Source organism: Polypterus senegalus, chromosome 5, assembly GCF_016835505.1.
Source record: "Polypterus senegalus isolate Bchr_013 chromosome 5, ASM1683550v1, whole genome shotgun sequence".
Taxonomy (NCBI): Eukaryota; Metazoa; Chordata; class Cladistia; order Polypteriformes; family Polypteridae; genus Polypterus; species Polypterus senegalus.
This window is the reverse complement of record NC_053158.1, coordinates 16,969,830-16,986,868: the sequence shown is the minus strand read 5'-3', so window position 1 is coordinate 16,986,868 and position 17,039 is coordinate 16,969,830. Positions and strand designations below refer to the sequence as shown.

At 37.9% G+C, this 17,039-nt stretch overlaps 1 protein-coding gene across 1 annotated transcript in view; it reads left to right on the top strand.

The window, feature by feature from the left end:
• The first annotated feature begins 365 nt into the window (after nt 1-365).
• Nucleotides 366-17,039, top strand: part of rttn (rotatin) — a 149,932-nt gene continuing 133,258 nt past the window's right edge. Inside the window, exons 1-2 of the mRNA XM_039754351.1 lie at nt 366-472; nt 10,011-10,198. Of these exons, the coding sequence (XP_039610285.1) occupies nt 442-472; nt 10,011-10,198 (219 nt within the window). The 5' untranslated portion in view covers nt 366-441. The remainder of the gene's footprint in view (nt 473-10,010; nt 10,199-17,039) is intronic.

Genomic DNA, 17,039 nt, shown 5'->3' with positions numbered 1-17,039 from the left:
CATTATCGTATATTTATGGTAGTTGCGTTAATTCTAACCAACAGTTTACCGTACTTGTCGGATTGATTTATTGTATTGCTAGCGGCCCGAACCCTTCCCGGAACTAAAACTACAAATCCCATAATTCCAAACGAATTCGTTATTTGATTATTCTTCAAAGAAATTCCAAAATATCATTTTGAATGCTTGAAATTTGTTAAAATTACAGAAGGGAGAATTATTTTTGTAGTTACTTTAATATATTTTAATAAACAGCATTTTTTTAAACACTTCGCAACTGTAACCGGAAAAAAGACGGAAGTTGACACTGGCGCGTCAGTTGAAAACAATCCCAGGCTGCCTTGTCAAGAGTGTCAGTTGGACTGTAAGCAGCAGAGCTGCCTGGCGTTGTGTGGACTGTCTGAGGCTTTTTAATCGCCGTAACATACAAAGCGCCGAAGCATGGATTTGTCTGTTTTAATAAAAAAGCTTGGTATGTTTTGCAGATATTTTCTTGTGATTACATTTTAACGTACTTAACGATTATAACGTATTTTTTTTTAGTTTTCTCTATTTACATCGTTTTTCCAGTTGTTGTTAAAACAATTCTTTCATTGCTGGAACTGTTTTTTTTAAACACTCAGATGTTTTGGAAATTGCTTGTGTTACGTTTGTGAGAAATCCAGAATTGATACTTATTAAGTTTTATGGTCCTTGAATGTGTTTGTATGCATATGGATGTGATTTGCATGAGATATGTAAGTGTGTGTTCTCATAAACGATGAAGGATGCCATCTATCCCTTGTAATTTTAGAGTGTAAGGCGAGACCTTCTAGTTTGATAATTGCTTGTCATTTTTTTTGTCTTTTCGAATCATTTTGAAATACTGCAGTTGAAAAGCGTGTAAATGATATTTTTAATATCGCGGGTTCATATTAAAAGTTGTCCGTATCCACAGTTGACTCGGTGGTTAACTCGGAGCAAATCAATGATTGTTCCATTGTTCTCTGAAAAGCGATTAGGACTTTACAACTCTAGAAAGTAGGGTTTTATTCTTGACCGTTAAACATCACAAAGATGGATACGGTTGTACGTTCATAATCGTACCCTGCACAGTACTTCAGTGTGGAATAATGGATCCATTTTAATCCAAAAGAAGCCCTGTACAACAGTATCTGGCCATGGCACTATGCATTTCAGGAAAGGTCATCCACCTGAAGATAAGCATGTTCTGGCCCTTCCAGTATTTGGATGGGAGACCACCTAGGAAAAGCTTGGGTTACTGCTGTAAGAGGTACTGTATTAAGACCAGCAGGGCGTGCTTACCCTGAGGTTGGAATGTGGATCCCAGTGCAGTGATGGGGACATTTGTGCTGTAAAAATAACGTTCTGGGGATGAGACGTAAAACACAGGTCCTGTCTCACTGTGCTCATAAAAGATCCCTGGGCATACTTGGTAAAGAGAAGGGTGTATCCCAAAGTCCAGGCTAAATTGTCCGCCATGACCTAGTCATTCTGGCCCTCTAATCACCCCCTGTCTGTAATTGGCTGTCACCCTCAACCTTTTACCACATAATAACTAATGTGTGATTAGTGCACTGCTGCAAAAATAGCTGCCATTGTATCGTCCAAGTGATTTTTACAAATTTTACACCTTTTTAGTATTTCTGTTCAAAATTAAAATATAATTTGATCAAAAGGGTACAATTTGGTTATCAAGGCTATTTCCTCTTTGCAATTTTAAGAATGGTACAGAATACTTTTTAAGATTCTATTCCTCATCTTAAACACTTGATTTTAATAAACTCGTATGTAATAGGATTGAAAACATTATCGAGATATCATTTAGTATTGATTGTTACATTTTGAAAATTGCTTCAATACTCATTTTTCATGGTATCTATTCAACAGCTTACATTACAAATGCACCTTTGGTTCAGGCTGGTTTTTGACAGTTGAGCATCACAGGCTACCAATGGGCATGCCTGGAGTTGTGGCCCCCTTTTCCACCCACTTTCTTTCTGTTTAGTGGGGGTCAATGTTTTACAGGTTTTGCTGTGATTTTTTTATTGTGTTATGCTTTTCTTGATGCCAAGCCTTTCCACCCAGTCACGTGTGTTAATAAAGTGGTAACTTCAGCAGAGTCTGAGCATTCACTGACACACTTAATTGACAAAGAGGGCAGCTGGGGTGGCATCTGAAAGTACTCCACCTTTGTGCCAGGTGGAGGATGTAAAACTAAAAGATGCCTGCAAGCCAGTTTGCAAAATTTGCTTCTGCGCAATACCCACTGAAAGGGCTAACACAACTAATTTAGCCAATCACTTGAAGGACCAACACGTGAGTCAATGCAAACAATTTTAATTTGATATCTTATTTCTAAATTGTGGAAACATTTAATCAGTTTAAGGGCAACACAGTGGCGTAGAGGTAGGGCTGCTGCCTTGCAGTAAGGAGACCCGGGTTCGCTTCCCAGGTTCTCCCTGCGTGGAGTTTGCATGTTCTCCCCGTGTCTGTGTGGGTTTCCTCCCACAGTCCAAAGACATGCAGGTTAGGTGCATTGGCGATTTTAAATTGTCCCTAGTGTGTGTGTTTGTGTGTGTGTGTGTGTGTGTGTGCCATGCCCGGGATTTGTTTCTGCCTTGCACCCTGTGCTGGCTGGGATTGGCTTCAGCAGACCCACGTGACCCTGTGTTAGGATATAGCAGGTTGGAAAATGACTGACTGACTAATCGGTATAAGCCTGAAAACTGTTGGGTTTGAGTATGTGATTTTTTTTTTTTTTTTTTCTACAGGTTAAATATTTTTTGTTAAATGTTTAATGCATTAAGAGAGTGATCTGCAATTATTTTTACCTGCAGGCCAGTTTTTGTTTTGCGCTGTTTATTCAGGGGCATTAGAGCTCCGTCGCTCCCTTCTGTCTTTAAACCCTCAATATGAAGTGAGCTTTTGTAGCACATCACTTTAGGTTATTTTATTAGGTGTGATTTTAAAATTCAGTTTCATTGCATTTGCTACAGTATATAATGTAAGAGCCTAAAACGTTTCAGTGTTAATTTTTATAAACAGTGGCACTACTCTTTTGTGTGCTTATATACTTGGTGTGTTACAGTAGAAATTAAATTACAGAATGGTTATTTACAGAAATTTGCTTTTCTCTTTTACAAAAGATTGCACTACTTGACATATTTTCATTTAATGACTAAAATTTATATTATTTGTTTTCATCAATGTAAAAATTTGAATACATACAGAATTGCAATTTATTTAAATTAAATGTTTATGTTACATTATACAGTGTACTGTATTGAAAATGGTATTGAATTTCAATACTTTGTATTATATTAAAGTTTGGTACGGTATTTGTGACAACACTAGTGTAGGTCTTTTAATTACCTATTATATCCAACTTATTCAAATAAGAATTCCATGTCACAGTATTACCCAGAGAACACTATGTATCATTAAGAACTATTTGCATGAGAAAGTAGATACTGTAACTTCCCAGTGGTTAGAGGGCTACTAAGGAGTACTGAGTGATTTAGAAATTGTAGAGGGTGAAGTGCTGCTCAGATTAAATAGGCTGAAAGCAAACAAAACACCGGGACCTGATGATGTTTATCCTCGAGTTCTTAAAGAGGTTAGTGAGTATTGTCGTGGCGAAAAATTCATCATCAGAAGGCTTTTTACCTAAAAATAAAGGCTATTAGGACTCGAGATAGACAGACAGAGTTTTAAGGCTTTATTGCAATAAATCAACACAAAAATAACAAGGACTCAACCCAATACGGCCAAATTGAGCTGAGGCCGAACATTACAGCAATTGAAGTTTTTATAACAATTTCTTATCATTTTGGCCTCGTTCGATTAACTCATTCTGCACCTGGTTTTACTGTCCATTATTCCTCTTGGTGTCTGTTCAGCTTATTTTGATTGGTCTAAGACTGGGTGGATGGCTTCCTCTTACCATCTTTGGGCTTTTCTTATGTCATTTCCGATCTTTTCTAACCTCGCTCGATTGAGCTCTCCTGCCCATCTTCTCTGACTCCCTTCTACTCCTGTCCGGCCGAACCTTGAGTTTCCATGGGAACCCTTATCATCTTCTTACTTTTCCAATCACTGGCCCCCTCGTGGAATTTGTTATTTTTCTATGCTGTTCCCATTTTCTCTAACTGGCCAAAGCCTCAATTCCATATATGGGTTTCCTCTCATCATTTGCTCTCTTAAACCTTCCAAACTTTTTATAATAGTGACCTGAAGCTTAAGCTTTAATTAAAAAGAAGTATAGTTTGTGCTTTCATTTAATCATTGCTTGGCATGCTTGATTTGTCTTAATTTCTACCCAAAAAGTTAATTGCTAATATATTCTTCTAGTATTTTTGCTAATGCCTGAATTTACTAAGATTTTCTCTTCATTCATTATGTCAGCGTGGCCCTGCTTATAGCAAAAGCCTTTTGTTGCCTTTCTGGTGATTCATCAGCCCAGCTGCTTTTTGATACAAGCCTTTCAGAGTCATCTCCTCTGTGTTATCGCTTCCTAGCCTTGAATCACAGGTGTTCTCAAACTCTTATTCTGTCCAAAACTGGTTTCGGTATATCAATTAGCTGTTCTTTTCTTACTCTGGAAATTTTATTGTAAGCCTAAAAAATAATGCAATATAACTGACTTTTTAGTTAACTATTTGCTAGACCTATCTTATTTGCTTAACATTCTAATTTATGCTTAATCTTAATATTTTAAAAGCTTTTAATTACTTCTTATGGCTCTATATGTTAATTTGCTATTATCTATGTTAATATAAAAATTTTCCTTCTACAGTATCATATATAAAACCTTGATGCACATTTTTAGGAAGTCGCTGCACACTATTTTTTTTTTTTTGCACTACACTTTCTGCAATTTAAATAAAGAGCAGCAAGAGGAAGCTTGTTTTCTCAGTGAACTTGAGGCAATTGGTATATTAGCCTTTTCTAATCAGAACAGTTGCCCTGTGCAGCTAGACATGCAGCAAGAAAAGCTTCCTTAAGGAGTTTAGATCTTTTTTTTTTGTCCTTTAAATTAGATCTGACACCGCTTGAGTTTGGACATAATGCTTGTTCAAAACGCAGCAGCTTACACTTTTAATTGGAAAAAGAAAAGATAAAGACAAATTTGAAATTGCTGCTTAGTTAACAATCGGCTTTTTAAAATGTGTTCTGTGTTTATTATTTGTTTCTGTGTGTCATACAGCATAAGTTGTGGTAAAAAACAAGTACTACATAATTAAAATGTTAATCTGTATTTTAGAATTACACCTCAAGAATTACAAATATCCAGCTGATACACTGAATAAAAAAAAACACACTTGTACAAATATAGTAAGTACATATTTTAACAGCAAAAAGATGTAGTGCAATTAATGATTTAAAATGATTAAAACATGTAAGTGTATGTATGTTTACATTTCAGCAGCATTTCAAATATATATTATTACACCTGGGAAAGTTTAATGTGTTAATTTTTGCTGTTAATGTGGCTTGTTGATTGTGTTTTAAAAAAATATTGTTGCATACATGAGGCAAACACCTTAGTCAGTGTTTTGGTCTGAGTGGGGCATTTTAATTTAATTTGTTTTATTATTTAACATTAGAAAACAATAGTACAAAAAAGTTAAGTGTGTTCCTAAAGAATTACATACACATCCAGTACCTTATTTATATACTACTTTAAATGAAAATTTTATGAAATGAAATTTTCATTTAAAGATTTAAAATTTTGAATTACGCTGTTCACAAAGCCACGTGTCAATACCTATACTGGTGTTCATTTTCTCGATTTATACACACTGACTTAGGTGCAGGGGAGTGGGCTTTAAGGCATTCCTGGTGCAATAGAGAAAAGTTGCAAAGTTTTTTTTTTTTTTTTTCCCCATTTCATGTTTCTGTAAGAAGAATGAATCCGTGTCATATCACATAAGTTATCTTGGAATGGAACTAAAATCAAAATAAGTTTCTTGTACCTCTATATTTCTCCGTGGTCTGCCAGGTAGCTTACAGTGCTGACTGCCCTAATACAATGACAAAATTTAGATTATCCCTACCCATTATTTCATTTTGCAGAAACTTTGCTAATTTATGCAAAGAATGCAACATAACCATCCAAGTAATGCACAGTGTCAGTTTTTAAGCGAGATAGCAGCTACAGAGATCTTTTTTTAGTGTTCCAGGAGCAAAGGTGAAGGTAGTGTTTTCCAACCATTTTTTTGTGTTGGCCCATTTTTGTAACCTAAAGAATCCCAAAGCACATCACAATTCTACTAACCACAAAAGCATTAAATCTCTTAGACATTAACTGTCTGAAGGGGCAGGACAGGGGGCTGCAAAAAAAGCAGCTTGGAGATTGTAATTCACAGACACATCACTTGTGTAGAGTATAATCATCAAGTTGTTGATTGTGATGAACAATTGAGGATAATATTTGCAGAGTTTTAACACAAGTTTTAATGTATGCCAATTTAAGAGCTGCTCATTCTTTTAATTAAATCAGTCTATGTTTCTTATGGTATGCCAATCTGAGAATGAATACATTGGCCTCATTTTCTTATTGCCTTCTTTTCAACTTGCCTTTTAGGAAGACATTTAAGTTCAGGCTCAGCAGCCCCAACCCGACACAGACAGGCAGAGATGCAAGTTTCAGGCACAGTACACATTTATTCATGTGGGATGTGCTTTCTTCCTCGCTCCCTATAACATAGCACAGTACAAGCACCAATAACACAGTCCTGCCAAGTAGCTGGGGAGATAGCATCCTTCAAAAGCCATCGTCCCCTTCTCCTTCCATTACGGAGGCGTTTTGGCTAGGTAATGGCACTGGCCTCTATCTGTCACAATACCACCCCCCTTAACCCCCCTCACATCGCAGCTGGGCCTTGTCGGGCAAGGCATCCTGTCCTGTGAGGGTTGTATGTCTGCCAGGATGGCACTCTGTATCAACCTGTTCCTGGATCCCTCCTGAAACAGCAAAACAAGGTGAAAGTCATACACTATGTTGACGCTGCTCCACAGCACCTACGTCAGTTGCAACTATGACCAGCCTGACAGCACTCAAATTACTGTTGCCCCCCTCTCAAACTCTGGGCCCTTCGTAAATGGAAGCATGAGGGGAACTCCTGCGCCTTCTAACACTCGGCTAACGCCTCCTCATTGTTCTGCCTGTGCGAAAGAGGACCATATGACACACGTGAGCACTCAAAGTCGTGCACTAACATATTAGGGGAGCCATTCTTTTTCTTGCAGTCCCCCTTTCTGCCATGGGGTGCAATGATGGTCTGGGCCCCGCTAAAGGAATAAGAGAGAGTCTGCACCCTTTTGTCTTATGTGTAACTCTTGCTGGTTTAGGGTTTTGAGCGCTGGCACTACTAAGCCGATTCTTCTCATTCTCTGCTGGGTGATCGGTCATCATGTCCTGGTCAATTGTTGGGACCATCCCAGTACAATTCGTATTGGGTTACGTATGCAGTATGGTACCAGTGACACTTATCTGTACCACCACATTTACCGAGGTGGAGCGTTCCACGCCAAGCCTACTTAAGTAGTCCTCTGCCCTCTTCAGCAGTGCTTTGGCTGTCCTCTCCAAACCTCCAATGATCTTATTCAGGCTGTCCAGTACCTGTAATAAAGAACGTATGGGTCGGGGCATCTCTTCCAGATCCTAAATATCCAGATCAATGTTAGTTGGTTTGTCTGGCGGTGGACTTGTGTTTCGGTCTTTCACATTGCCAGCTACAAGCCAGGTGGCACATACATCTCTGGCCCCTGCACAGTCAGATCTCCTGTAGTTTCATGGGAATTGGCAATGAGCTGGATTGGCTCCGCCTCCTTCAGTTCACTGGCGGCCACCTCACCCACCCCTCATGACTCCTTACCTCTCCTGGGTGTGTGGTTCAGGCACCCAAAGCTCCCTCCTCATTTTGCGGGTTCCCATCTGTCAGATGAGAAACTAGGAAGTCTGAGGTCCAAAAGTAGGTGGGATAGCAGTTTAATTATATATGTATTTGTAATTGCAAAATAATTGATAGTGGGATAACATTCTGCAATACAGTAAACTATTTTAATATGTTGCAAATTATAAAATAAAGTCTTAATATTCAAGGTTCCCATCCTAGATCAGTGTTTGTTTAATAGTTGATTAAACAATGCACATTAGGAATATGCATTACAGTTGATATTCATATTTGAGTATTAATAATGCTTAATGAATGGGTATTTGAGGGTGGTGAGCTGGCAGCATTGGGTTCAAGGAAAGAAGTGTCCTTGAATTCTTACTCACACTCATTGAATTTACACTTGCTGGTTGATCTGATGTGCATCCCACACAAGCTAAATTATTTCTTGTCTCTCTGACTACAATATAGTTCTAGTTTATGAACTGCCATGCATGCAAGTCCTTCAACTTACAGGAAAAACTTTGGGGTTGGTGGCAGGATTGGCACTCCAGCCACCGTAAAAAAAACCTCACACTGTTCCAGTGTGGTGCTGAGGTGTCACCCGCTGCACTTGGGTCCCAACCCAGGTGGTTCATCACAACATGCTTTCATCCCAGACTCCAACCCCCACCGTGCAGGCGGAAAAGTTTGTGGAGGGCAAACAGTTTCAAACTGTACGTACAGAATGTACTGAATGTACTATGTGAAACCTATGTAAGTTCGACATTTTGAAATAATACAATCTTTAACTATAGAGAGTAACTGAAATTTAACACGAGAAAGCTTAAATTATAATAAACAGAGAGGAAAGCTTTTTTGCCTTTTATTCTGCTTGTGTAATAACCCATCCATCCATTTCCTAACCCGCTGAATCCGAAAACAGGGTCACGGGGGTCTGCTGGAGCCAATCCCAGCCAACACAGGGCACAAGGCAGGGACCAATCCTGGGCAGGGTGCCAACCCGCCACAGGACACACACAAACACACACCAGGGCCAATTTAGAATCGCCAATCCACCTAACCTGCATGTCTTTGGATTGTGGGAGGAAACCGGAGCGCCCGGAGGAAACCCACGCAGACACGGGAGAACATGCAACTCCACGCAGGGAGGACCCGGGAAGCGAACCCAGGTCCCTAACTGCGAGGCAGCAGCGCTACCACTGCGCCACCGTGCCGCCCTTGTGTAATAACTTCTTTCTGAATTTTTGTGATTTGTTCCTTTTTAAATTTTCACCAAACCCTTTTAAAACAAACTTTATGCTGGATCCGACCTTGCCAACGCAGTAGTTGCTCGATTTTTGGGAACTTGGAAAAGTTGCAGCTACATAGTACTGTATCATGAGGCTGCAGTGCTAACCACTTGAGCCACCATATCAGCTATTTGTTATGATTAATTTGATTGTGTACTAGGGGAAGGAAAATTGTGAAGGCCAAAGTCTTCTTTTGGTCTTCATAGGACTCTTATAAAACATCAGTAGATAGGTTTTTCATCTCTGTGCAGTGTGGCATTTGATATGCTGGTAAAATTACATACAAAGATGTATTCACACATCTTATAATGAAGTATGTAATATCAAGAGATGTATGTCTCTCTTAAGACACTTTGGGCAGCTCCAAAGTGAAGTTGCACTTTAGTAGGCCACATTGCACTGATTAATAACCACATAACAGTAATTCTGTATTAGATGCATTTTTTTGGTAGCTAAACTAAAGTGTTACCAAGATATTACGTCAAAAATAGTCTTTTTTGGCAACTATGTGCTATTATTAATTTTTATAAGTTTTTTCTTCTTCAATGCTTATACATATAGTATTGGCCAGGAGTGGTACTGAAGGTAATGCTCCAGTGTCCTGGGTTTGAATATGTTGCACATCCGCTTGTGATAAATACAGAGTTTGCACACAGATGTTGGTGTCTACGTTGGTTTTCTTCTTAGTATTCCCATTATCCTGTTCTATCTCCTAAAGCATACTTGTTAGTTTAACTTTGGATTGAGTGGGTTTTTAGAATTTATGCATGTATTATTGATTTCTTACATTCCTGCATTTTACTTTCATCTGTATCAGGACATCATCTGGTGGAGATCCGAGTAAGAGCTCTTGGAAGTTTGAAATGTAAACTAGACCATGGACTCATTCACCTTTCTGACCTTGTTCAACAAAAAACTTTGTTTATTCTTTTGCTGGAATGGTTCAACTTTCATGAGGTACCAGAACAAGAAGCTGTATTGGAGTTGCTCAATCGCTTGGTGAAGGTAAGCATTTAAGTTGATCCATTTACCTATCTATTCAATAACCCCCCACCCTCCAATACAAGGTCTTGAGAAGGCAGAGTAAATTCCAGCAGCACTATGGGCAAGGCAGAAATTGGCCCCAAACAGTACACCTGTCTTTCATTTCTTGGATCAATTTGTAAATGACAGTTAACCCAACAGGCACACATTTGTAATGTGTGTGGCAAATTGAATAAGCCCACACAAGCAATGCAAATCAGCTTTATAAAGAAAGTGAATCAGCTGGGAAAATATCCTGGAGTCCAGGTGTCTGAGATGCAGCAGCTACAATTGCTATGCCACAACCCAAGCTTTCCCTTGTGGAAGCATGTTTTGTAAGAAAGTACATCTTTGGGAGCTGTTAATTTATGGTGTATACTGTGTGAAAATTTTAAGATTTAAGGTTACTGCTTTTGAAACCATTTACTACTACTAGAAATGCACCAGCATTTTTGGTCACGCATTTCTGTCCTTTGTAGGTTTTTGAAACTGAAGTTTGTATTTCTATAACAAGTAAAATACGACAAAACATTGTAAAAGCACATACAGCACATATTGGAAAGGTATGGGAGTGAATGAGATGCTTTCTGCATTTAGTAGTAATAGCAAAATACCCGCGCTTCGCAGCGGGGAAGTAGTGCGTTAAGTTATGAAAAAGAAAAGGAAATATTTTAAAAATAACGTAACATGATTGTCAATGTAATTGTTTTGTCACTGTTATGAGTGTTGCTGTCATCAAGGATTTGATTATCATTATTTCTTTCAATCAGGTTTGCATTTGGAGGATGTGTTGTGTTCAAGTTACAGTATATTCCGTGTTTGTCAACCATTGTAAAGATAACAGGTTTCATTCATCGAAATATTCACTACCCAAATTGGTACTCGTGAATGTAAGATGTTTAACAGGCATTTCTGGTATTAAGTTGTGGATTTGCTTGTGAATATTTAGCGGCAGCATGTCTATGAACTTAATTTAAACATAAGCTTTACACCTTGCTTTCCTATTGATATGTCTACTAAGGCTTGTTCAGATTCAGAGGGTTGTTCCTTTCTTACTGCATCAATAAACAGCTCGTTTTCCTCTTTATATGAGACATCACACACTGCATGCATGGGTTTACCTTTCCCAGTCCTGCAAAGTCAGTTCACGTGAGCCGCTCATAGTACATGCATCGAAGGTTCTCAGCTGTACTTGTGCTATCTCGTGTGATCTTGCGATGTCCACGGCTTTATTTAATGTTAGCTCAAACCCGGCACTGTTCGGCACATTTCTCTCACTTTTGCTGAGTTTGTGCCAAACACTATTCTATCCCTGACCATCTCATCTTCGTTTGCATAAGCACAGTCCTTCACCAGCAATTTTAACTCCGTTACGAAGTGATAAAAAGTCTCGTTTATACCCTGTGTCCTCTCATTAAGTTAAGCTTTACACCTTGCTTTCCTATTCCTTTGCATAAGCACAGTCCTTCACCAGCAATTTTAACTCCGTTACAGCAATTTTAACTCCATCACAAAGTGATCAAAAGTCTCATTTATACCCTGCGTCTTCTCATTAAACTTGTATCTCGCGAATATCGTATTCGACGTAGGCATGACAAACGCCAGCGGCAGTGTGTCTATGAACTTAATTTAAACTTAAGGTTTACACCGTGCTTTGTTTCCGCAGTAGCTGCACTTATGAATATGCTTGTATGCATCACTTACTTCATATTCTTTTGCTGCCTTCTCAATTGTGTAATGCATTTTTTGTTCAGCGCCCTTTGGAGCTCTTGCTTGTTCTCTGCGTACTGCGTTCATAGTCAGTTCACTTGAGCCATTCGGAGTACATGCATCGAAGGTTCTCAGCTGTGCTTGTGCTATGTCATGCGATCTTGTGATGTCCATGGCTTTATTTAATGTTAGCTAAGACCTGGCACTTAAAAGTTTCTCTCGCACTTTCGCTGAGTTTGTGCCAAACACTAGTCTATCCCTGACCATCTCATCTTCGTTTGCATAAGCACAGTCCTTCACCCGCGAATATTTAGCAGCAGTGTTTCTATTTGGTTGCTGCTGACGGACGGCCTTATAGGGGCAGGCAATCAATTACGTGGGAGGCTTGATAATGAGGGACGCAACTCTGCCTCACACGGTGACAGAACTGCAGGCTATGGCTGTATATGTGTACATAAGTAGGTTCCAGTTATGACCGTTATGCGTAGAATTTCGAAGTGAAACCTGCCTAACTTTTGTAAGTAAGCTGTAAGGCCTGCCAAATTTCAGCCTTCTAACTACACGGGAAGTTGGAGAATTAGTGGTGAGTCAGTGAGTCAGTCAGTCAGTGAGTGAGTGAGTGAGGGCTTTGCCTTTTATTAGTATAGATTATTGCAGTCCATTTTAATGGCTAGCCGTGGATAAATGCTCGGGTACAAGCAATAGCAAAGATCAGTTATGTGAGTTATCTTGAAAATAAAGCAAAGGCAGTTTTACTGGAATTCCAAAATAATAATAAGTAATATTTTAAGATGAGATTTTAAATGTCAAAAACATGACAGTGTCATTGCTGGCAAACCTGGTTTAAAAAGTGTATTGTTATATAGAGTACGTAGAAATGAAAATATCCCAAATTAACTTGGTATTCATTGATACATGTGCAGTGCCAATTATCTATTAATGTTTTAATTTTTTATTTTATTGATATTAAGAAGTGTTTGTTTTTTAGATGCTGTGGAGAAAATGCCATTAAATACACTTACAATACAATACAATACAATTTATTTGTGTAAAGCCCAAAATCACACAAGAAGTGCCGCAATGGGCTTTAACAGGCCCTGCCTCTTGACAGCCCCCCAGCCTTGACTCTCTAAGAAGATAAGGAAAAACTCGTAAAAAATCCTTGTAGTGGAAAAAAATGGAAGAAACCCCGGGAAAGGCAGTTCAAAGAGAGACCCTTTTCCAGATAGGTTGGGCGTGCAGTGGGTGTCAAAAACAAGGGGGTCAATACAATACAATACAATACACAAATCACATAACATGATTTGGATTTGTTTAGAGTCCTGGAGACTTCAGCCATCAAGACACCTCCCCAATTTGGCCATTCCACAGCTGAAACATTGCTTAGCCAGCCAATCCGATGAAAGGACCCCTCTACCCCACAATTCCTGCGATACTCCATCAGGGATGACTTTACCTTAGGCAGGCAAAGCAACTTGGCAGGTGGGCCGTGGCACCGAGTGCCACATTTGAGTACAGAGAAGAGGATCAGAATTGGTGAGGGTTAGTAACAAATTATAACTATCATGTTACTTATGTTTTAGTGCTAATGACTAACAACAGAGATGCAGTCTGTACAGTTAATCAGCAGCTCTAGTCAGGGTGTGCTAAACTGAAGTAGTGAGTCTTCAGCCAGGATTTAAAAGCTGAGACTGAAGGGGCGTCTCTTATAGTAGCAGGCAGACCATTCCACAGCTTAGGGGCCCTGTAACTAAAAGCTCGACCTCCCACTGTTTTTTTTAATCCTTGGAATCATAAGCAGACCGGAATCTTGAGATCTTAATGTGCGCTCTGGTTTGTAGGTTGTGATAAATTCAGACAGGTAAGCCAGACCTCAGCCATTTAATGCTTTATATGTTAAAAGGAGGATTTTGAAATCTGCCCTAAATTTAACCGGGAGCCAGAGTAAGGATTTAAGAACTGGAGTTATATATTCATACTTTCTTGTTCTTATAATAATTCTTGCAGCAGCATTTTGGATTAACTGGAGGCTGCATAAAGAAACGTTTGAACATCCAGTGAACACCGCATTGCAGTAGTCAATCCTACTAGAAATAAACGCATGAATTAATTACTCAGAATCCTGTTTATTTAGAAAGTGACTTAATGTCCCAACATTTTTAAGATGGAAGAAATATGATTTGGACAACTTTGTAATATGCGCTTTAAATGACATGCTAGAGTCAAAGATAACTCCTAGATTGCAGGCTGATTCAGTAAAATTAATGGTGATTCCAACTGAGTTAAATGATGACAAAATATTGTTGTGATCAGCGTCATTCCCTCCAACAACTGACATCTCGCTTTTATCTCTGTTTAAAGACAAGTAGTACTCATCCATCCACTCCTTTAATTTACTAACACAACTGATTAAAGACAACATCGGAGAAGTTTCATTTGATCTAAATGAAAGGTATAACTGGGTGTCAGCTGCTTAGAAGTGAAAATTAACGTTATGTTTCCTAATGGTAGATCCCATCTGTACATACTGTATTAGAATCGATTTGATAAATAAGAACTAAACCAAGCAAGTGCAGTGCCTTTAAGGCCAACATCATTTTCTAGCCTCTGCAGTCAAATAGAATGGTCAGTGGTGTCAAATGCTGCACTTAAGTCTAACAACATAATTACAGTGGATTTTCCTTCATCAGAGGATATCAGAATGTCGTTTACAATTCATGTTATTGTCGTTTCTGTACTATGACCAGCGCAGAAACCAGACTGGAATTTCTTAAATAAATTGTAATGTGTAAGGTGTGACTGAAGCTGATTGGCGACTACTTTTTCTAGTGTTTTTGAGAGAAAGGGTAAATTTGAAATGGGCCTATAATTATTTAGTATGTGTGGGTCTAGGTCTGACTTTTTAAGTAATGGTTTAATGACTCATCACTGACTCATCACTAATTCTCCAACTTCCCACATATATATATATATATATATATATGTGGGAAGTTGGAGAATTAGTGATGAGTGAGTGAGTGAGTGAGTGAGTGAGTGAGTGATATATATATATGTGTGTATATATATCCCGATCTACATACTCTCAAATAGACAAACCACACGCCGTGGCGCAATAGTAGAGGCTTTGCCTCTAGCGGCAACGTCCGAGGTTCGATTCCTGGGAGAGGGTGCACTGAGTATGTACGCGCATTTCCTGATTCATTTTACCCTCGCATCCCCTTGGTTTGAGATGTATGAAAAAATATGTGGTTAACGCAGAAAGACAGATCACCAATTGAAGCTTTATGAATAATGGATACTTTATTCGCCATCAATGATTGTTTTGGTAAAGCCATACTCACTGTATTCATTAGATGAACGGTAAACAAGTAAGAGTGAGGGGAGGGTGACTTATATATATATGTATGTGTATATGTATATATTATATATATATATATATATATATGTATGTATGTATATATATATATATATATATATATATATATATATATATATATATATATATATATATATATATATATATATATGTATATATATGTATATATATATATATATATATATATATATATATGTATATATATATATATATATATATATATATATATATATATATATATATATATATATATATATATATATATATATATATATATATATATATATATATATATATATATATATATATATGTATATATATATATGTATGTATATATATATATGTATATATGTATGTATATATATATATATGTATGTATATATATATATATATATATATATATGTATATATATATATATGTATGTATATATATATATATATATATATGTATGTATATATATATATATATATATATGTATGTATATATATGTATATATATATATATATGTATATATATATGTATATATATGTATGTATGAATATATATATATACTATGTATAATATATGTATATATCTATACTAATAAAAGGCAAACTCACTCACTCACTCACTCACTGACTCATCACTAATTCTCCAAGGAAGGCTGAAATTTGGCAGGTTCATTCCTTACAGCTTCCTTTCAAAAGTTGGGCAGGTTTTATATTGAAATTCTACGCGTAATGGTCATAACTGGAAGCTGTTTTTCTCCATTTATTGTAATGGAGATGAGCTTGAACGCCGTGGGGGCGGAGTTTCATGTGACATCATCACGCCTCCCACGTAATCACGCAGTACATAGAAAACAAGGAAGACCTCCAAAAAGCGCTGAAGAAAACATGCATTATATAATTGAGAAGGCAGCGAAACAATAAGAAGCGAAGCGAAAGTGACATATACAACCATATTCATGAGTTCTGCTACTGGAAACAAAGCACGATGTAAACCTACACTTTAAATTAAGTTCATAGACAGGCTACGCTGGCGCTTGTAATTTAGTGCCTGCCCATATAAGGCCGTCCGTCAGCGGCAATCCAATAGCAAACTCCCACTAAATATTCACGGGTGAAGGACTGTGTTTATGGAGAGGAAGATGAGATGGTCAGGGTGGTGTTTGACACAAACTCAGCGAAACTGCGAGAGAAAGTTTTAAGTGCCAGGACTAAGGTAACATTAAATACAGCCATGGACATAGCACGAGATGGCACCAGCACAGCTGGGAACCTTCGATGCATGTACACCGAAGCGGCTCACGGAACTGACGAGTGCACAGATAAAAGCAACAGTTCCAAAAGCGCTGAACAAAAACCAAATTACACAATTGAAAAGGCAGCAAAAAATATGAAGCGTCTAATACATACAAGCATATTCATAAATCCAGCTACTGCGGAAACAAAGCACACGTTGGAAAAAGTCAATGTCCCACTAAAGGAAGACAGTGTAAAAAAAAAAAAAAATCCGTGCATGCAGTGTGTCAGGTTTCAGATAAAGAAGAAGACGAGCTGTTTATTGATGTAGTAAGAAACGAATCAATGAAAGAAACCTGTCATCTTTTCAACGATTGAGAAACACGGAATGTAACCTGAACACAACACATCCTACAAATACGAACCTTATTGAAAGAAATAATGATAATCAAATCCTTGATGACAGCAACACTCAGTAAAACTCACAAAACAATTACTGTATATTGACAGTCA